This window comes from Nelumbo nucifera, chromosome 1 (assembly GCF_055504915.1).
Source record: "Nelumbo nucifera cultivar China Antique chromosome 1, China Antique-T2T, whole genome shotgun sequence".
In the NCBI taxonomy this organism is placed as follows: Eukaryota; Viridiplantae; Streptophyta; class Magnoliopsida; order Proteales; family Nelumbonaceae; genus Nelumbo; species Nelumbo nucifera.
Window position 1 is genome coordinate 165,497,982 of NC_142649.1, and position 22,631 is coordinate 165,520,612.

Here is a 22,631-nt window from a genome sequence, read left to right on the forward strand (position 1 = left end):
CTCCCACTGAGAACAAGAGATCAAACTGGCAGATATGGCGGCGACAGGAAGGAGGCGGCAAGAAAGAATTTAGCGCAGTGATGCTGAATTCTCTCTTCAGTGTTTTCAGCTCTGAAGAGGATGTGAATGTGAATGTCTTCTAAAGGCTGCCGCCCCCTCCTCCTTTTATAAGCTTAAAGGGATCAACTCCTAATCCCATTAGGAGTTGCTGATCCAAATCATATCTGGATCAGAATTCCCTTTAAGTGATAAGGGTAAACCCTTATCTTATTTGCAGATTAGATCAGCCCCCACCTAATCCTATTAGGAGGTTTCCAGATCTGAATGTGATTCAGATCTGGACTCTCTAAGTGGATAGGGTTAAGCCTCAATCCTATTTGCTAATCTAATCTCAGAATTCGCCCCTCATTTAACTGATCAAATCAGCCCAGTTCGAAATGGGCTTTAGGCCCAATAAGGTTATGTGCTCACTTAGCCTTCCAAACTGCTGCCCAGTTGGGCTTCCTTGTATGGCATGGGGCCCAAACATTGATCTACACATCAGCCACATGGGTTCAGCCCAACCTTTGTTACAAGGCCTGGTCGAATACACTGTTATGGACAGTGCACCCCCTGAAACCCATCACATGGGCTCTATGGGCCCAACACTTACCCTAAGTGGTCCCTGGGCCAAGCCACCTTGTAACACCCAGGGACTGTGGGCAGATGCAAGATTAACCCATCAGGTATTACCCTCAATGGCCTTACACTTAACCTCTCAGCCCATAATGATCAAACACTGCCCGACAAGAGAGGACCTCTCCCTCGGTTGCAAGGAACAGTGCTGCACTTTCTACTCACATGGATCCCGGGAATTAAAACCTTTTGCAAACAATTAGAAACCGTAATATATATACTTTTATATCTCATATAAAATATATTTTGCAAAACAAATCTCAACGATTGAAATCGGCTGCCGGCAGTCTTGGTTTCCATCAGAGAGAGTGCATTCCCGATCATTACCTTTGTCCGACAAAGGGGCTGATCCTGTCACTATGATCACCCACTCAGATGAATTCTCAGACTGTCCCAACATACTCAGGTTTTGACCCCCGCTAAGGATCTCACTAATTGGCATATCAAAGATAGCCCAATCCGACACCTAGTGTAGTATCATAATCGAGTATAGGGGTCAAGTGTAACTTTCCAGTTTTGCCCATCAATCTCCAAGGTCCAGGGCAATACTGGAAATTTGGTCCGATTCAAAGATTTAATTAATCCTACACTACATGTACCTCGGGTCTCACCCTGGTGGCAGAGACAGGCCACTCCAACCGACTTGCCGGCACATCAGTTCCAGCCTTATCAGGATAGGTCTCCTCAGACCGACCCATTGGCTGTGAACGTTCTAAACTAACACGAGTCTCATAAGTGTCCAATTTAAGGGTATTACACAAAAACACACCACAGGAACATGAATCAAATATGTACTTTATTCATTTACAATAAATTCATAATGTACATCATTCTGATTGGAGCTAAGGGCATACAACTGTCTAACATGTGATTGGTTAAAGAAATGTAATATCAGTTTATGGGGCAAGTGTAGTACCAACCTGAAAATTCCTTTGTTGGCAAGTGCTATTAATAAAAGTTATTACCTATCAAAAAACAAAATATTTTTTTTTTGATCAGTAACAGAATTAATTCATTAATGAGAAAAGGATAGGTGCAAGGCAGGGGATATAAACTCTCTTAACTCCCCCAATGCTGTATATAGTACCCTGAATGCTGAACTTTTGAACTTCAGGTGCCAAAAATCCTTTTGAAGCTATATATGTATCTTCCAACTCTCAGGAGCATGGTTCATGTAATCCAGTAATTGTAATCCTTCATGGTGGACCTCATTCTGTCTCAGTGACAAGCTTTTCAAAGCCCCTGGCATTTCTCTCATCAATCGGCTACAACTTGCTGATCGTAAATTATAGGTAAGATTTTCCTTTTTCCTTTTCCTTTCTTTCACTAATTAAGTTAGGGCTGCAAAAGTGCAAAGTGATCGCATTTAATCAGATATTACCTAGATCAAAATTTGATCCATTAGTACTTGGATTCAAATCGATTTACCCATTGAATCCAGATGGAGCTAGGACTAGATTCGGATATTACATACCATTAATAAAACAAACTAAAAGCGATCAGAATTTACTAAAATGATGAATTTGTTATTGTTATTTTATTCTAACACATGTTTTTTCAGAGGTTCATTGGGATTTGGGGAGGAGGCATTGCAGTCTCTTCCTGGGAAGGTTGGCTCCCAGGTGCCTATTCTCATCCTCTATATTGTTTATTTGTGTTTGGTTTTTTAAACTATTTATCTGTTTATGTTTTCATATTCTCATGAAACTTTTTTCTAACCCTTATTGTTTAAAATTGGTAGGATGTCAGTGATGTGCTCACAGCTATAGATCATGCTATTGAAATGGGACTTGTTGACCCATCTAAAATAGCTGTGCTTGGAGGTTCTCATGGTGGTTTTTTAACAACCCACTTGATTGGCCAGGTACAGTAATGTTTCTTGGGTTCCACTCTTGGTGTTTTCTCTTTGGTCTTTACCACCCATCATTCATCAACCTCTTTTGTTTCTAAAGCTGGTGTTTAATATAACTTCGAACTTTCTCTTACATTGCAACTCAAAACATTTACATTCTAGGGTAACAATGTCCGTCTTTAAAGTATGTAGCTTCATGTAAGGTGTTGATTCTGCAATTTTATAGGTACCACCCAAATCTTGTATCAAAACTTGTCAGAATTGCATAAGCATATTGTGCAATCAGTAGGCTTTTCTCTAGGTTGTTTGTCATACTTCTCTAGAAATTCAAAGGAATGTCATGATTAATGGTCACAAACTCCTTATTTATTAATCTAGGCATATGATATGCACATCAAGTAGAGGTGTAAATCGGGCCGTGCTTTCCTCCCTTGGGATAATTTGGGGGGGGGGGGACCCGGCACAGCCCATGACCCAAGCCTGCATGGGCCCGTGCCGTGCCATGGGTTTGGGCCAGTGGGGCTGCAGGCTGTGTTGTGGGCTTGGGCCGTGCCGGGCAGGGCTATGGGTCGGGCCTTGGGCCTAGGCCGAATCGAGCCAAAAAGACCTAAACTGTTTTTTTTTTGTTGGTTTTTTGACATTTTGATTTTTTTTAACTTTTTTTGCTAAGTAAAACTAAAATACTTAACTTTCCTTTGGGAACAAATTGAAAAATAAAAAATCTAACAAAGACATGAAAAAATACTTACCAAAATACAAAATGGACAACAAATTGGAATTTTATTTCATTTAAAATTTTAAAAAATTACAAATTGAAAATAAAAAAAATTACATTGTTGAAAAATAACAAATAATTTAAATAAAATTAAAAGAATTACTCCATCTCCTTGACTTTAATCATCTGCTTCATCAGGCGTAGTAGTGTCATGCCCTCCTTTGTCTTTGTTGGTTCGGTTGGTTTAGTGTTTATGTTAGTCTTATTTATGTCTTAAGTTGTTAGTTATTGGGCCTAAACTTGTTTTATTCTTTTTTTATGTCTAGGTGTCCCATCACTAATTAGGGGCATTCTAGTCCATTCTTGTAACATTACTTTGTAAACATCTATATAAGATTGTAGGGTCGGCTTTATTCTTCTTCGGCTGTTGTTCTCCAACAAACATGGTATCAGAGCACTAATCGGTCTGACTGGTTATAGCCGCCTCTTTTCTCCACTTCTCTATTCCTTTTTTCTTTCTCTCTCTCCTATTTCGGCCACTGTGAAGAAACCCTAGGGCTGACCGTAGAACACAAGGTCTGTATCTAGGGTTTCCCTTGGTTGTAGGGCCCAAGGGGAGTTTGTTCCAGAAGCTGATGCCCTACTAGAAACCCTGCAGCAGGTAGTAGCCATTTGGCTGCTAAGAGAGATCTGTGTGGAATAGATCTAGGTGGAAGGACTAAGTTATATAGTTCTAGTACAGATCGTAAGGGTGGTCACAGTCTACGACAGCAGAAGTCAAAGCCCAACCTAGTCCAGAAGTGTTCAGCACAGTACAGGGGTGGATTGTTCTTGGTTTCAGACCTGTTACGAAGGGTTCTCAGACTTGTAACAGCTTCGGTAAGTCTGAAATTGTGTTCTTTGTACTGAGTTTTCAATTGTGATTACTGTAAGAGGAAGGAGATGTCTTCAATATCGGGAGAATTGTCTTCTAGGGATAATAGAACTGGTGGAAGGTCTTCTAATCTGGAAAACCCAAATCTGCACAGCTTGCAGATCACCAGTGTATTGTTGGATGAATATAACTTCAGAGAATGGTCAGTTTCATCCATGCTCTTCATTACTTCCCAGGAACTTACAGGTTATTTAGATGGACAGAAGCAAGAACCTGAAGTGGGTAGTGTGGAGTACGCAATATGGCGTAAGGAAAATGCTACTGTTATGTCCTGGCTGCTTGCTTCAAAGACTCCAAGAGTGGCCATGACTATTCAACACTTTCCCATTGCTGCTAAGATTTGGGAGAAAGTGTCTAAAACTTATGGACAGAGAAAGAACAATTCAAGAATTTATAGGCTAAACCAAGACATTGTTGCATTGAGACAAGGAGATATGACAGTTGCAACTTATTTTGCAACCCTAGAAGGACTATGGGAAGAACTTGATCATCATCTTATTCTTGGTTGGGAGAATGTAAGGGACAAGGAGAGGCATGATAAACAAATTGAAGAAGGTAGAGCCTTTAAGTTCTTGGTTGGCTTAGACCCAATGTATGAGAGCATAAGGTCTCAAATTTTGGGAAGGGATGAAATGCCAGATTTACACCATGTCTACTATCTTCTAGTAAGGAATGAAGAGGTTAGGAGGAAAGAGATGCAAGTTGACACTCAAATACAACTTGTTGAACATTCAACACTGATTTCTTCAAACCAAAAAGGGAGCAAGCATTCGGACAAGAGGCATCTTAAGTGCACTCATTGTGGAGGTGAAAGGCATGTAAAAGAGACTTGTTGGGTTCTTTATCCTCATCTGAAACCAGCTGTGTTAAGGAAAGACAAGAAGCCTCAGAGGAATCAAACAACAAGTGGGAACCTTGTTACTAGTCACAGTGGTGATAGCTCGAAGAACACATCTATAGTTACACCTCCTCCCATGGGACAGACTGCTAATTCCCACACATCCGGGTCCTTGGATTTCACTACTGATGAGGTAGAGGTCCTTAGCTGGGCCTTAACCCGTCTAAGGACTAATTCCCTTGCTTCCCATCTCTCTTGCCAGATCAGGTATTGTCTCTGCTTATAGTGCAACTAGTTCTATAGAGTCTACTTCTTGGATTATTGATTCTGGTGCAATTGACCACATGACACACATGTCCTCTTTATTTTCTTCTTATCATTTGATGTCTGACCAAGATAAGATGAGAGTTGCTGATGGTTCTCTCTCCACCATCTCTGGGAAGGGGGGGTTGACCTAAGCAAGGACCTCTCTCTTAAATCTGTTCTACATGTTCCCAATCTTACTTCCAATCTCTTATCTGTTTCGAAGCTTACCAAGAATTTAAACTGTAGCATAACTTTCTTTCCTACTCATTGCGTCTTTCAGGACAGACTGACGAAGAGAATGATTGGGAGTGGTCATGAGTGTGGAGGTCTCTACTATTTTGATGCATACATCAGTTAGGCCTTACAATCATCTGCTGCCATTAGTCAGAATAATGAGGAGTCAATAGCTAGGTTACACTTGTGGCATGCTAGGCTAGGTCATTTACCTTTTTAGTCATTGCAAGGGCTGTTTCCTGAATTATTCAAGGGTATTTCAAGTCAAAGTTTAGTTTGTGAAGTGTGTCAGTTGTCAATTATCCAATTTCTAGTAATGAAATTCAAACTCCCTTTGATTTGGTCCATTCTGATGTTTGGGGCCCTTCACCTCTTGTTTCCGTAGATGGTTTTCGTTACTTTATCAGTTTTATTGATCACTATTCACGATGCACATGGATCTACTTGTTAAAAGGACGTGATGAAGTGCCATGGGTAACCATGGCATTTTGTAAAATGATTGAAACTCAATTCGATAAGAAGATTAAGCAATTCCGTTCAGACAATGCTGCTGAATATTTTGAAAGATCCTTGAACCTATTCATGGAGGATGCCGGCATGCTACACCAGTCATCTTGTGCTAGTACCCCTCAACAGAATGGGGTTGCTGAGCGCAAAAATAGACACTTATTGGAGACCACTCGAGCTTTACTATTTCAGCACAAGGTTCCCAAGTACTATTGGTCTCAAGTAGTCCTTACCGCATCATATCTGATAAATCAGATGCCATCCAAGGTGTTTGGTATTGTTTGGACTGCTGCTATAGTAACCCGAACCAGCAAGAGGAGGAAGGAGAAGAGGGAGAAGAAGAGAAGAAGAAGAAAGAAAAGAAGGGACTGTCGAATCTGATGGGTTAACCCTATCAGTCGACCCCTTAGTAGTTATTAGTCTCTAATCACATTTACAAAGACTAAACTGCCCTTACTTAAGTGTGGGGCAGAGTGTCTCTAATAAGACTGCCACATAAGCAAACAACTTAACAAAGATAAGATGACTAAACTACCCTTATTCGGCTCACTTTAACACTCCCCCTCAAGCTGGAGAATATATGTCATATAATTCCAGCTTGTTACATAGATAGTTCACTTTCCCTGAGCTTAGAGCTTTTGTAAACAAATCTACCCACTGATCATTCATGCCCACATGTTCTATGCTTATCTCTCCAACAAGAACCTTCTCCCTCACAAAGTGGCAATCAACCTCTATGTGCTTTGTTCTCTCATGAAAGACAGGGTTGGATGAGATATGGAGTGCAACTTGATTGTCACAGTACAATCTCATAGGTTTATCCATGTGGAACCCAATTATCTTGTAGGAGATTCCTCAACCACACTAATTCACAGGTAGTGTGTGCCATGGCCCTATACTCGGCTTCAACACTGCTTCTGGCCACAACCGTTTGCTTTTTACTCTTCCACGTCACAAGATTTCCTCCAAGAAATGTGCAATAGCCTGTAGTAGATCTTCTGTCATTCACTGAGCCTGCCCAGTCTGCATCTGTATACCCAGCTGCTTCAAGTTTTCCTCCTGGTTTATACAATAGTCCATGACGTGGTGCTCCCTTCAGATATCTTACAATTCTAAGAACTGCATGCATCCCAGTGAGGTATACGAGGGTTCTGCATGAATTGACTCACCACACTGATTGCAAAGGAGATGTCGGATCTTGTGATAGTCAAATAGTTCAGCTTCCCCACTAGTCGTCTATACTTTCTAGGATCTTCAAATACTTCTCCTGTATCACTGCTCAACTTAACATTTGGTTCCATAGGGGTCTCAGCCGGTTTTGCACCTAACAGTCTTGTTTCTTTCAGTAGATCAAGAACATATTTTCTTTGGCACAGATTTACACCTTGTTTTGACCTGACAACTTCTATTCCCAAGAAATACTTCAATGTTCCAAGGTCTTTTGTTTGAAAATGATTTTGCAGAAATATCTTTAGTTTGCCAATCCCCAATTTGTCACTGCCAGTAATGACAATATCATCCACATAGGCCACTAATAAAATCTTCCCAGTTTCTGAGTCATAGCTGAACACTGAGTGATCAACCTGGCATTGCTTCATTCCAAAACTCTTCACCACCTCACTAAACTTCCCGAACCAAGCACGCGGCGATTGTTTCAACCCATAAATTGCCTTCTTCAGTCTGCACACCTTACCATCCTCCCCCTGAGCAACAAACCCAGGTGGTTGCTCCATATATACCTCCTCCACAAGGTCACCATGAAGGAAGGCATTTTTTATGTCAAGCTGAAACAGAGGCCAATCATACATAACTGCCAGGGAAATTAGCACTAGAACAAAGCCAATCTTAGCCACCGGAGAGAATGTCTCCATGTAGTCCACACCATACAACTGTGAGTAACCTTTAGCAACAAGTCTGGCCTTCAAACGCTCCACACTACCATCTGGCAAGTATTTCACAGTATACACCCATTTACAGCCCACAACGTGCTTACCAGGTGGGAGAGTAGAGAGTTCCCACGTTTGAGTATGTTGAAGAGCAGAAAGTTCCTCCTCCATTGCCTGCCGCCACCCAGGTGAACTAAGAGCTTCTTGGACATTGTTAGGTATGGAAATAGATGACAAAAGTGAAACAAATTGACGATGTGAGGTGGAAAGACGAGATAATGAAACAAAATTGGAAATGGGATGGAGGGTAGAACTGCGTTTACCTTTCCGTAAGGCAATGGGTAGGTCAAGGTCTGAGGGTTTAGCAACAGGAGCCATGACAGGATCCGCAGATGAGGTAGAAGCTGGAGGAGGGGCCGGTGTCGTTCGATGTGTATACACTTGCCAGACCGGTGGTCGTTTAGTGGTGATCTGCACTGGATGAGGTGATGAGTCTACTCCAACAGCAGCATTTGGAACTGAATCACTGACAGGAAGAGGAGGAAGTAAGGGTGGAGACGAAGGTGCTTCAGGTCTTGAGAAGAAGGGGACAGACTCAAAAAAGGTGACATCAGGGCAGACATAGCACTTCCGAGTAATGGGATTATAACACTTGTATCCATTTTGAGTCCGAGAGTAGCCAAGAAAGACACATTTAATGGAGTGTGCATCTAGCTTGTCTATTCCAGGACTCAGATTGTGGACAAAACACACATAACCAAAGACACAAGGAGTTAATGGAAATGGAGATAAAGTGGGGAACAAGATAGAGAAGGGGGACCGACCATGAAGAATGAAAGAGGGTATCCGATTAATGAGGAAACATGCAGTGAGTACAACATCACTCCAAAACCGTTTAGGAACATTCATATGATGAAGAACAGACCGAGCAGTTTCAAGGAGCAGATGGTTCTTTCGTTCAGCCACCCCATTTTGTTGAGGAGTGAATGCACATGAGGTTTAATGAATAATGCCATGCTGTTCTAAATACTGTTGAAATGAAGTAAGAAAGTATTCACGACCATTATCTGAACGGAGAACTTTGATTGGAACACCAAATTGTGTACATATTTCAGCATGGAATTTTTGAAAAATGGAAAATAATTCACTCATTTTTTTCATTAAGTAAATCCATGCCATTCTTGAACAATCATCAATAAAAGAGACAAAATACTTGTACCCACTAAGAATCTTGTAACATCTAGTTGTTCTCTCTACTATTGTTGAACTTTAACATCTGGAGTGAGGGGATGATAGACATTGAATTCATTCCTTATATTCTTCATGCAGGCATAGTACTCTTCTAGTGTTTTGTTTCCTTGTTGCAAATCAAAGAATTCCTGATAAAGTTGATATACCCTTATTGTATTATCTTGTCCAGAACACAACTTCTTAGCATGTTCCCATATATCCTTAGCGCCGTATCTAGGAACATGAAGTTGGTACTAATTTTGGATTCCATACTATTCCATAGCCATGTCATGATTTGAGCATCCTCTTGTTTCCAATCATCAAACCCTGGAGAGTCAGCCGGTGGTCTATCATCTTTAACATGTTTCACTTTCCTCTTTGCCTTGAGGAAAACTTCCATTGATTTGGCCCATGGAACATAGTTCTCCCCATTGCTGCCATGGTACTCTTTCACCATTGCCTCTAACCTGAATTCTCAGCTACAAACTGAGTGCTGTTATTAGAAGTTTGATGTTCCAGCTCCTATAGCAGCCCCTAAACACAACAATGGGTACACACACCTTGTTCTTGTTCGCACTACTACTGATTTCACAACACCACGAACCACATAAACATCAATTTAACACTTACTAATCACATGCAAGCCCTCTTACAGCCACTCAATAAAGATTGTGCATCACAAGCACCACCACATAGTCATATCTGTTACACCCAGTACAGACCTGTTTAACACTTTTAAGAGGGCACTACACGACCACAAAGAACTCGGCTAGGTCACTGCATTACCACTTTACACCACTCGGCCACTTACAGCAGCCCTTACACCACTCAGCAACTTACAGCAGCCCCTACACCATTCGGCTACTGTACACACAGCCCGTTCTTGGGGTTCTCTCTAAGAACTAGGGCAACAGTGAACCTAGTTCTCTAGGTTCTGATCAGTACTAGTAGGTTCTTGAAGGTTTTCTACCCAGAAATACTAGCAACACAAGGAGAAGAGATAACCGACTTTCCTTTGAGAGTTTCAACCAACCATTCACTGCTGAAGCTGCTTTTCTTAATGAAGAAGGTTATGCGCAGCAGAGAGAGACGAGCTGAGGTGTTTCAGACCTAGGACGAACCAGTTCTCTCCATTGACAGCCCAGAAACGAAGGAAGAGAGGTCACAAACCTTGCTGAGATGTTTCACGAACTGAAGTAGGTCAGGAACATGGCTCTGATACCATGTTTGGACTGCTGCTACAGTAACCCGAACCAGCAAGAGGAGGAAGAAGAAGAGGGAGAAGAAGAAAGAAAAGAAGGGACTGTCGAATCTGATGGGTTAACCCTATCAATCGACCCCTTAGTAGTTATTAGTCTCTAATCACATTTACAAAGACTAAACTGCCCTTACTTAAGTGTGGGGCAGAGTATCTCTAATAAGACTGCCACATAAGCAAGCAACTTAACAAAGATAAGATGACTAAACTACCCTTATTCGGCTCACTTTAATAGGTATGAAAACTCCTTTCTTTGTCCTTTGTCCTAGTCTTCCAGACTTTACTCTTCCACCTACAGTCTTTGGTTGTGTATGTTTTATTCATGTAAAGGATCCAAAGAAGACCAAGTTGGATCCTAGGGCTACGAAGGGAATCTTTCTAGGGTACTCTCCTACACAGAAGGGTTACAAGTGTTATGATCCCGTTACCAAGAAAAAATACGTCACAAAAGATGTGGTATTTTTTGAGTCTCAATCCTATTTTCATTCTTCCCAGAATCCTCTTCAGGGGGAGACTAGTGGGATGGAAGAGGGTTATTCTTCTCCCTCTTTTTTTGTGCCTCTTTCAGCCTTGGGCCTTCCATCTTCTCCTCCTGATCCTCCTAGTTGTAGCATCACAGGTGAATCTAGTGAGGCTCCCATTGAACTTGTTATCACTCTTGATGCTAACTGAGGACACTAGTAAGCAACACAAAGATATAAGAATCACCTACAATAGAAGGAAATAAGACCTTCCAACTCATGGCAGCAACCAATCAGACTCGGATCAATCTATCTCAACAACTCTAGGTAATCTTATCACTCATACTTCTGATTTGGATCTCCCTATTGCTCTTCGTAAGTCTACCCGTTCTTGTACTATCCAACACTCCATTGCTGAATATGTTTCTTACTCACATTTATCTCCTCGTTATTATTCCTTTGTGTCTACTCTCTCTTCCGTGCATGTCCCTACTAGGTACTCAGAGGCAGTGTCTGATCCAAGATGGAGAGAGGCTATGAATGAAGAAATGAAAGCCTTAATGAAAGCCAGGACTTGGGAATTACTGGATCTACCAGAAGGGAAATGCACTGTGGGATGCAAGTGGGTGTTCACTGTGAAGCATAGGGAGGACGGGTCCATTGAAAGATACAAGGCCAGACTAGTGGCGAAGGGGTTTACTCAAAAGGAAGGGATTGACTACAAAGAGATCTTTGCTCCAGTCGCAAAGCTCAACACAATCCGGGTTCTGTTGTCATTAGCTGCAAACTTCTCATGGGAGCTACATCAGTTGGATGTGAAGAACGCTTTCCTAAATGGCGATCTACATGAAGAGGTATTCATGGATTCTCCACTAGGTTATGGTTTTGATGGGAAAGTGTGTAGACTGAGGAAAGCATTATATGGTCTTAAGCAGTCTCCTCGAGCTTGGTTTGAGAAGCTCTATGGGGCCATGAAGAGAGTGGGATACACTCAAAGTGGTGCAGATCATACCTTGTTCATAAGGAAACATGATAGCAGACTTACGACACTTGTCGTCTATGTGGATGATATGGTGATTACAGGGAATGATCTAGAAGAGATAAATAAAAAGATTGAAGGAATTCTTGGCTTCTGAGTTTGAGATCAAAAACTTGGGCCATTTGAGATACTTCCTTGGAATTGAAGTTGCTAGGTCACAAGAGGGCACCTATATATGTCAACGGAAGTATGTCCTTGATCTTCTAGAGGAGACAGGTATGATGGGGAGTAGACCAACAGATACTCCAATAGAACAAAATCATGGTCTACAGGAATCAGTAGGAGAGGACTACCTTGATAAAGAGAGATACCAAAAACTGGTAGGGAAATTGATATATCTGTCTCACTCGACCAGATATTGCTTATGCTGTACATGTTGTCAGCCAGTTCATGCACTCTCCAAAGATTCCTCATATGAGAGCAACAGAAAGGATTCTTAGGTACTTGGGCTGGTTCTGTTGGAGATAGGAAGTCTACTTCTGGGTATTGCACGTTAGTTGGAGGGAATTTGGTTACATGGCGAAGTAAAAAGCAAAATGTGGTTGCTAGATCAAGTGTAGAGGTTGAATATCGAGCTATGGCTCATGGTGTTGCTGAACTATTGTGGCTTAGGACCCTTCTTGGTGAGCTTGGGATAAAGGTCGAGTGTCCTCTCAGGCTGTACTGTGACAACAATGCTGCCATCAACATTGCAAATAACTCAGTGCAACATGATAGGACGAAGCATATTGAGATTGACCGATACTTTGTTAGAGAAAGGATAGTCTCAGGGGAACTCTGCATTCCTTATACTCCTTCCGAGATGCAGATTGCAGATGTGCTAACAAAAGGACTAGCTTCAACGAAAGTCTTAGACTTACTTGGCAAGCTAAACATGATTGACATCCATGCTTAGCTTGAGGGGGAGTATTGGTTCGGTTGGTTTAGTGTTTATGTTAGTCTTATTTATGTCTTAAGTTCTTAGTTATTGGGCCTAAACTTGTTTTATTCTTTTTTTATGTCTAGGTGTCCCATCACTAATCAGGGGCATTCTAGTCCATTCTTGTAACACTACTTTGTAAACATATATAAGATTGTAGGGCCGGCTGAAGTGAGTAAGCCGCCATTCTCAAATCTCCTTCTTCTTCTTCTTCTTCTTCTTCTTCTTCTTCTTTGGCTGCTGTTCTCCAACAAACAGTCTTGTAATTTATCCTTAGCATCCAACAAATCTTTAAAGTAGATGTGCGTTTCTTGTTTCTCATGGAAGAGCTAATGTCTGCCCAAGTGGCCAGTACCACCCTTGCTATTGAAGCTAAAGTTAATCCTACATTTTTGGTAAACGACCCTTTTTCCCTTCCCCTCAAACCTCCTCTATTTTAAATATTTTCCAAATCAGGCTAGTGAACTTAATGTTGGAGAATTAGTTTCGGGAGGAGCCGACCAGTTTTTTTTTTCTTTTTTTTTAATTCTATAAAAAAAAAATTAATTTAATTGCACTTGCCCAGATTACCGGTTCAGAATCTTAACTCGATTTCAATGGTTGAAGCCTCGAAGTCTCTCCTAAATTGCTAAGTGTATGAGAGACTGAGACAGTATGAGAGTTGAGAAGAGAATTGCTGAATTGGTGTGATGAGAATGGTGGAGGATAGTGCTATGTATAGGAATTGAAAATAATTCAATTGCCCAAAATACCTTAAAAACTAGCCATTTTTTAGTTGTTGGGAGGGTATTTTGGTCATTATAAAGTCATTCATCACTTTACTCAAATGCCTCCAAAGTCCTAAACTATCTGTTGGAGGGGCATTATTGTCTTTTTCTTCCCCCAAAGTCAAAATAAATAAATACCCCCATATAGCTGTTTATAGGCTTATAGCTGTTGATTGAGGGGGTATTTCTGTAAAAAACCCCTAAAAAAGATGAAACTAGCTGTTGGGAGGGGGGGTCCCCAAGGGCCCCAAGGGCCCCAACGGCTAGTTTCTCGGACGGGCTGCACTCGGTCTCGGTCCCATGGGCCGTGCCATGCCACGTGCTGGGCCATGCCGGCATGCAGGCCATGGGTGGCACAGCATGACTGTGCGTGATGTGCTGGCCCATGGACCTGAAACCCCCAGCCCAGCACCACGACCCGCGTATGTTACACCTCTAACATCAAGCTATCAATTGGTGGTTTTTGCTTCTTTGCATGTATATATATATATATAGCCATTTATAGACCATCTTTACACTGTAATTCACATGTTAGTGTTTCCAATTTTTATATGCAGATATTGCATACTGGCACTATGCAATTTGAACATCCAATAATCTATTTCTGTGTAAACAGATCGCATTATCACAAATGGCCACATATTTGTAATCTTCACATGGGTGAGTTCACGTTATAGTCCCAAGGATTGTCATGTCATGACCAACAGTCACATTTTTCCCATCTTTCATGGCATATGAGATTGTGTTTGGTAAACCATCAATTGGTGGTTTTTCTGCCTTGCATGTCTTTCAGATATATGTTAAAATCATTTACGGATCATTATTACACTCTTAACTCTCATCATGTCAAGACATTTGTTCCTCAATGGTAATTTGCTTTGTAACCAACAGGAACCAGATAGGTTTGCTGCAGCAGCTGCAAGAAATCCAGTTTGTAATCTTGCATTGATGACTGGGACAACCGATATCCCTGATTGGTGTTTTGTGGAAGCTTGTGGTACTGAGGGAAAAAATTACTTTACTGAAGCACCTTTGGTTGAACACATAAATCTCTTTTACAGCAAATCACCTGTTTCCTACCTCTCGAAGGTATGTTCCACAATCATCTCTCTATAACATTAGAAGTTTCTTTGAAAGTCAAGTTATCCACTCTAACTAGCTGTCACTGGTAAGAAGTTTGAGGAAAATAATTGAAAATGAGACTAAAAGGACCTTTAATAAGAACCGATAAGAAATATCTTCACAATCTTGAATTAAGAAAAAAAAATATTAAGATAAAAGAACTACTTATTCTTTTCATAAATTGATCAGTTTCTTGAAAATCCATAATGATTGACCAGACCATGTAGTAGTAATTAACCTCCATCAGCTTATTTATTCTTGCAGGTCAAAACACCAACCCTTTTTCTTTTGGGTGCCCAGGATCTTCGGGTTCCAGTTTCCAATGGATTGCAAGTAGGATTATGCTTTCTCTTCTTTAACATATGGAATAAGTGGCTATTATAGATATTAGCTCTTTACTGGGTATCTGATGACCATTATTTTGTATATCTGGCTTGTTTAAGTAAAAGTTCTTGCAAGTTATTGATACTTTGATAGTCAATACAATAGATAACCTTTAATGCATATTTTGTTTAAAGTGTTGTTTTTGGGAATGCTTCTGATATTTGATATCTGTACTTATATAGTATGCTAGAGCATTGAAAGAGAAAGGAACCAAGGTTAAAATAATTGTGTTTCCCAATGATGTTCATGCAATTGATCGGTAAGCACCCGTTCATCCAATTGTTGTAAATGATTTAATGTTTCTCTTTATGCCAGGATCTGAAGTATGTTTCTGTCATGCAGGCCACAGTCTGACTTTGAAAGCTTCCTCAACATTGGAGTCTGGTTTAAGAAGTATTGTAAATGAGCAGACATTTCTAAATTCTGGTCCATATTTTTAGGAGACTTGCGGGATGCGACTAAGTTTGGAAGCTACGATTGTTTATGCTTAAGCGCATTTAAATCCCATTTCTGCAAGATTCTAATATTCTACCCACAAAAAAACTGTATTGTCTTTTTTCTTCCTTAATAACTACATTGTTATGGGCCTTGTGGCAATTAATATTCTATGGAACACTATAGATAAGGAAAGCATCCTCTTGCATGCTAGATCAGTATTGAAATTAAGTTAATAAATTTGAAACAGTGGATTTTGGGAAAGACTCACATTGACCCTCGGTACTTTGGATAAAGTTCATTGAGTAATATAAAGGCGAGCTAGAAAGGGTATGTGATGTGAGGAATGTGGTCAAAACTATAGCACGATTATAATCAGATATCATTGGTGAGATCAGGGTTGGGTAACTGTAGTGTCATTCAGAATGAACGGTCTTAACATTAGTGTTGATCAGGGAAATTGTAAGAGAAGAGCTAAACTACCACGCCCGCTGAACAACACTAAAATGATATGAGACCGGCTCCTCAACTCAACAGCACCAATGATTTCTACTTTGGAGCGTGTTGGCTGATGTGTATTGGTTTGGTTTTCAGGGTCGCCAATACATTAACAATTAGGATAAATAGCGAATGGCCATGTTTAACGGAAAATAGCCTTCCCAGAGATCTGATCCAAAGCTTGCACCATAAAATGTTTTCTTCTATACATATTTCACCACTTTGAATCGCACAATTACGTATTGTGTATATTGATACTAGTACTTTGATGATTTCCAATCTCTTTCAGCGAGAGGTGTCAAACTTGGGGGGTCTTGTAATGGCTACAGGCTCCATGGTCTACGATGATGAAAGGTGTCAAACTTCCAATTGGGGAATCATATTTCAACGTCCACTATCACATCATGTTGCTTTATTCCAAAGATGTAGAATTTTTGCCCAATGTTTCATGTTTTTGTTAGACAGTCTTTGTATGCCCTTATTTTCAATTAGAATGATGTGCTTTTGACGTTTATTGTAAATGAATAAAGTGCATATTTGATTCATGTTCTTGTGGTTTGTTTCTGTGTTATACCCTTAAACTGGACACTTAATGAGACTCGCGTTAGTTTAGAATGTTCACAGCCGGTGGGTCGGTTTGGGGAGACTTATCCTGATAAGGCTGACACTGATGTGCCACCAAGTCGGTTGGGGTGGCCTGTCTCAGCTGCCAGGGTGAGACCCAAGGCACATGCAGTGTAGGATTAATTGAATCTTTGAACCGGACCGGATTTCCAGTATTGCCTTGGACCTTGGAGATTAATGGGCAAAATTGGAAAGTTACACCTGACCCCTAGACTCGATTATGATACTGCACTAGGTGTCGGATTTGGCTGTCTTTGATGTACCAATCAGTGAGATCCTTAGCGGGGGTCAAAACCTGGGTATGTTGGGACGGTCTGAGAATTCATCTGAGTGGGTGATCATAGTGACATGATCAGACCCTTTGTCGAACAAAGGTAATGATCGGGGATGCACTCTCTCTTATGGAAACCAAGACTGCCGGCAGCCGATTTCAATCGTTGAGATTTGTTTTGCAAAATATATTTTATATGAGATATGAAAGTATATATATTACGGTTTCTAAAACGTTAGTAAAAAGGTTTTAATTCCCGGGATCCATATAAGCAGAGAGTGCAACACTGTTCCTTGCAGCCGAGGGAGAGGTCCTCTCTTGTCGGGCAATGTTTGATCATTATGGGCTGAGAGGTTAAGTGTAAGGCCACTGAGGGTAATACCTGATGGGCTAATCTTGCATCTGCCCAATCCCTGGGTTTTTATAAGGTGGCTTGGCCCAGAGACCACTTAATGTAAGTGTTGGGCCCAATAGAAGCCCATGTGATGGGTTTCAGGAGGTGCACTGTCCACAACAGTGTATTCGGCCAGACCTTGTAACAAAGGCTGGGCCGAACTCATGTGGCTGATGCGAATATCAATGCTTGGGTCCCACGCCATACAAAGAAGCCCAACTGGGCAATAGTTTGGAAGCAGTTTTGAGCACATGGACTTATTGTGCCTGAAGCCCATTTCGAACTGGTCATTTTAATTAAATAGAGGCGGATCTAGGATTAAATCAGTAGATAGGATAGAGTCTTACCCTATCCACTCAGAGAGATCAGATCTGAATTCAGATTTGGAAACCTCCTGATAAGATCAGGAGAAGGCTGATCTAATATGCAAATAAGATAAGGGTCTTATCCTTATCACTTAAAGAAAGTCCAAATTCAGATAATGATCTGAATTAGGAAACTCCTGATGAGATCAGGAGCTGATCTCTTTAAGCCTATAAAGGCAGGAGGGGGCGAACCATCCAAACCATCCCAGAAGTTCCAGAGATACTAGATCTTGAATTACAGAGAAAAGAATACACAGTGTGACTGCGCCTTCTCCTTGTGATCCCTTCCTGCCGCCGCCATACTGCCAGTTTGTTCTCCAACATCATAGGAGTGGTTAAGATTGGATATTGACATCAATATTTGCTGAAAGGCTGATAGGAAGTTGTGCTCACTATCTCCATTGGATTCTTGCTGAAGAATTCGGTTCATGGGACGGACATTACTGATTTTGCTCCTCCATTCATTGTGTCATTTTCAGTGGGAGCAGTCTTTGGTGATCTTTGGGCGTGAACACCTCCATTAAGAGATGCTATTTCTCTGTATCAGGTACATCCCTCTCCTACTGTTTCGTTTCAAATCTAGTTCGGTTTATAGTTCAAGATTGATCCTTAAAAAATATGATTTTTTTAAAATAGGGAATACGATTCCCAGTTAAAGGGATAGAAACTTTTGAAATTCGCCCACCCTATTCTACACGATTTGGGCGTCCATGTGATGGACTCACATCCCTTCAATTTTTTCTTAGAAAGAATGTTTACACAATCTCTCCAATAAAAAGGAACGTTTTGTACAAATGCAAAAAGCTCATGCATACACACCTTGTTCTTTGTGACCTTTGAACTCTGATGACCAAGCCTCTGTAGCATCCGTTTTCCAATAAATAGGCACAAGAGAAGTCACTCTTGTGCAAGGTATTTAAAACCATACCGGTTTCTAGGGACTGGTTCCTGGGTCAAACAGTCCAACCGTCCAGTCTGAACAGATGGCCCATTCTATTCTAGGTCAACAGTTTGACTGCTTGGGCCAGTGGTTTGTTGGTTAAATCAATGATTTTGACCAAAAAGCGGTATTGGGGTAAAATAGAATGATTAGGTGACTGATTCCCAACTTTTCTGGTCCGACCATCCAGTCCGGTCTGGTTTTGAAAACATTACTCTTGTGATACTCTGCCTCCACTGCATCCTCCTTCAAGGTTCAGAATATCGGTACGCCCGATGTGCCCCTACCGACGCATCAATACCTTTTTTTACTTTTTTTTTTATTTTTTTTTCAAAACCAGTTCAGGGAGGCCGGTTTAGAGCTCCTCCACCCTCTGAACCGGTCAGACCCCCGATACACCCACTGTAAGGGCGTATCAGAAGGATCCCGGAACGATATATATCGGCCAATACGTGTTGATACTTTGAACCTTGTCCTTGAAGATTATAAGTTTATAACATTAGGGAGAGAGACTTAGTGCTGTTAGAGTTACAAGTAGGTAATTTAAACCTTGATTTAGCAAAGCTTATTCATTCCCCCAAGATCTGCTGTCATCCACTAGCTCAGAGCTGTCATTTACTAGCTAAGTTTCCTGTATTAACAACGGAAGATTTACCATAGAAAACCAATGTTTAAAACAACATTTTCATGTCTTATAGAAATTTGCTATTTAGGCGCTTTGGACGAATGGATGTAGCACTCCATCTAAATACCTCAACCTGTGGATGAATTTGTAAATTCAAAGGTCATTACAATCAAAATGAGTTCCAGAGTAAAATTTTAAAATTATTTACTGAGGCCTATGGAAACTATGTATTTGTAGTTTAGAGGTTGTGATGGTATAATGTTGACCAACTGCCAGCATATGATTTCATTTTCTAAGGTCCAAGTGGAAAACAGAAATAATTCTTATTGGTAAGAACTCTCTTTCTGAATTTAGAATCATAAGAAATGCATAAAAATACATGACAGAAATTCCAAACCTTGTACACCCGGGCCTGAATTCCTATGTCCACGAATACAGGTACTCAATTACAAGACTCAAAATTACCACCACTAGATTTGGTCATTTTGTGCCAGATATTGCAGATAGCATTTAAAATAAAATACACTGAATTTTTTTGGCATACTTGTAAACCTTTTTGTACTATTACCGTACAATCATTGCAGGAATATTTTAGAACCTGTTGGAAATCAGTATCATCATCAGAAGTTTAAACTGTCCATATTTAAACAGAATTTAAAAAATAAAAGGAAAAAAGATAAAAAAAATGTATACCACTTTGACAGCAGAAATGATACAGTGCAAGCGCTGAAATGATCAGAATCAGAACGCAACCACATGAACAACAGAGTCACATTCATGGTATTTGAATTTCATTATTGCTGAAGTTTGGATTGAAGATGAACCTGGACTTTGGTTGAGAAATGATTTTCCAGCCTATGAATTATGGTAAATTACAATTAGTAGAAAAGAAAAAAAAAAGGATGAAATAGGGGATCAGACCACCAAACTCACCTGGTTGCACATTTATAGTAGATGGTGTCAGGTGAGTTGTAGGTGCGTGCATTGGCAAACATCCTCTTGACATCTGCAACAAACATCTCAAATGTAACATAGTATTGTCCAGACTCCAGCCTCTTTGACATTGTTTTTAAATCTGTAGAAGAGAAATATTGATCAGAACATCTGATACCCACCATGTGGTGAACTTTTCCAATGGGTGTAAGGAAAGAGAAGAAACCTGTGATGCATAAATTGTATATTTGAGATCAAAATATAGCTAATGAAATACTTAAAACCATATCTAACTACTTGGGGTTAGCTGCACGAATCCTGTTGCCTTTTCACTCTATCACGAGCCATATCCCAAATTAGACAAAGAATCCTCCAATCTTTTCTCACTCCTTTTTTGATCAGTATCTTTTCTCACTCCTTCAATGCATGTCTTTTGAGCCTCCCTATGCATGTCCTTGATTTATCTAAAACTCCAGTCTTCCCAACTCCAGTAAATTTCCCTTTTGGATTTCATTAGTAGTTACTGGTAAAACAACACTTAAGATGTATCTACCACATAATTTGTTTCCTCTTCTATCTCTTGCTGCGGATTTATAAACAAGGACAAACAAATGGTTGTTTCAAGCCAGCAATTTCTAATTACACCTCATTCCAAATTCTATTATAGTGCAATTTTCATTCACATAGTCTTTGTCCTATTTATTTTTCTAAAGCATCTCTCCGCAGGTATAACTTTGTGTATACCCCCCTTCGCCCTAGAAGTCTGTTTTGTTTGTTAGCTGAAAAGTAAAGTAAACAGCAAGAAGGAAGAGAGGAAAGAAGAAGAAAGAAAGAGGAAGGAGAAGAGAAAAGGTCTGGTTCGAAAATAGGAAAAGTCAACCCCAGTTTCGGCCAGACCTGTTATTATATTATTAATGTAATTGGAAAAGACATAAGTGCCCTTATTTAAGTAAAAGGCACTTGAACTAACATAATAGTACACATCAGCAATCTCAACAGGTACAAAGACCGAAATACCCCTTCACTAACACTCCCCCTCAAGCTGGTGTGTATATATCATATAATCCCAGCTTGTTACATATGTAGTCCACTCTTCCCCGACTCAAACCTTTTGTAAACAAATCTGCCCACTGATTTCCCGTATTAACATATGCAGTCTCTATCATTCCATTCAGCACCTTCTCTCTCACAAAATGACGGTCAACTTCAATGTGCTTGGTTGTTTCATGAAACACCGGATTGGAAGAGATATGAACCGCTGCCTGATTGTCACAATAGATCTTCATTGGAGTACTGATGTCATGTCCTATCTCTTGTAGAAGGTTCCTTAGCCACACTAATTCACAAGCAGTATGTGCCATGGCCCTATATTTTGCTTCTGTACTGCTTCTTGCCACAACTGTTTGCTTCTTACTTTTCCATGTTACCAGGTTACCCCCCAGAAAGGTGCAAAAACCTGTGGTAGACCGTTTATCAGACATAGAACCTGCCCAATCAGCATCGGTGTATCCTTCTACTTCCAGTTTTCCACCACCTTTGTACAGCAAACCACGGCCAGGAGCTCCTTTCAAGTACCTCACAATCCTTAGCACTGCATTCCAATGTGGGACCAAAGGTTTTTGCATGAACTGACTCACCACACTAACCGCAAATGAAATATCTGGCCGAGTAATGGTTAGGTACTTTAGTTTGCCTACAAGACGTCGGTATCTGCCAGGGTCTTCAAATACTTCACCTATATCACTGTTCAGCCTCATATTTGTTTCCATAGGTGTCTCAGTCGGTTTAGTACCCAACAAACCTGTTTCTTCCAGTAAATCAAACACATATTTCCTCTGACACAAATTAGTGCCATGCTTAGATCTTGCTACCTCTATGCCCAAAAAGTATTTCAATTTGCCAAGGTCATTTGTCTGAAAGTGTTCCTGCAGAAATGCCTTCAATCTGTCAATGCCCATTTTATCATTCCCAGTCACAACGATATCATCTACATACACCACCAGTAGTATTTTGCCTGCTGGAGAGTCATGACTGAAGACAAAGTGATCAACTTGGCACTGTTTCATACCAAACTTCTTGACCACCTCACTGAACCTACCAAACCATGCTCGAGGGGACTATTTAAGTCCATATATAGCCTTCTTAAGTTTGGATACTTACCATCCTCCCCCTGAGCAACAAACCCTAGTGGTTGCTCCATGTAGACCTCCTCGAGCAAATCACCTTGCAAAAAGGCATTTTTGATATCTAGTTGATGTAGAGGCCAATCATACATAGCTGCAAGGGAGATGACAACACGAACTGACCCTATCTTAGCAACCGGGGAGAATGTCTTTGTGTAGTCAGTGCCATAGGTTTGGGAGTACCCTTTTGCAACCAGCCGCGCCTTCAGGCACTCAACACGACCATCTGGCAAGTA

At 40.7% G+C, this 22,631-nt stretch overlaps 2 protein-coding genes across 10 annotated transcripts in view; one reads left to right on the forward strand and one right to left on the reverse strand.

Moving 5' to 3' along the window:
* The window catches only part of AARE (acylaminoacyl-peptidase-like protein), a 31,700-nt gene extending 15,943 nt beyond the window's left edge, over positions 1 to 15,757 (forward strand). For all 6 annotated transcript variants that reach the window (XM_010248032.3, XM_088895088.1, XM_010248034.2 and 3 more), the window contains 7 exons: positions 1,790 to 1,967; positions 2,237 to 2,297; positions 2,417 to 2,539; positions 14,513 to 14,710; positions 15,008 to 15,076; positions 15,310 to 15,386; positions 15,470 to 15,757. In XM_010248032.3, coding sequence (XP_010246334.1) covers positions 1,790 to 1,967; positions 2,237 to 2,297; positions 2,417 to 2,539; positions 14,513 to 14,710; positions 15,008 to 15,076; positions 15,310 to 15,386; positions 15,470 to 15,533 — 770 coding nt within the window. In that variant the 3' untranslated portion in view covers positions 15,534 to 15,757. The remainder of the gene's footprint in view (positions 1 to 1,789; positions 1,968 to 2,236; positions 2,298 to 2,416; positions 2,540 to 14,512; positions 14,711 to 15,007; positions 15,077 to 15,309; positions 15,387 to 15,469) is intronic.
* Positions 15,758 to 19,575: 3,818 nt separating this feature from the next.
* The window catches only part of HAG1 (histone acetyltransferase of the GNAT family 1), a 113,532-nt gene continuing 110,476 nt past the window's right edge, over positions 19,576 to 22,631 (reverse strand). For all 4 annotated transcript variants that reach the window (XM_088895089.1, XM_088895090.1, XM_010248038.3 and 1 more), the window contains 3 exons: positions 20,213 to 20,354; positions 19,973 to 20,134; positions 19,576 to 19,877 (listed from right to left, as the gene is read on the reverse strand). In XM_088895089.1, coding sequence (XP_088751215.1) covers positions 20,074 to 20,134; positions 20,213 to 20,354 — 203 coding nt within the window. In that variant the 3' untranslated portion in view covers positions 19,576 to 19,877; positions 19,973 to 20,073. The remainder of the gene's footprint in view (positions 19,878 to 19,972; positions 20,135 to 20,212; positions 20,355 to 22,631) is intronic.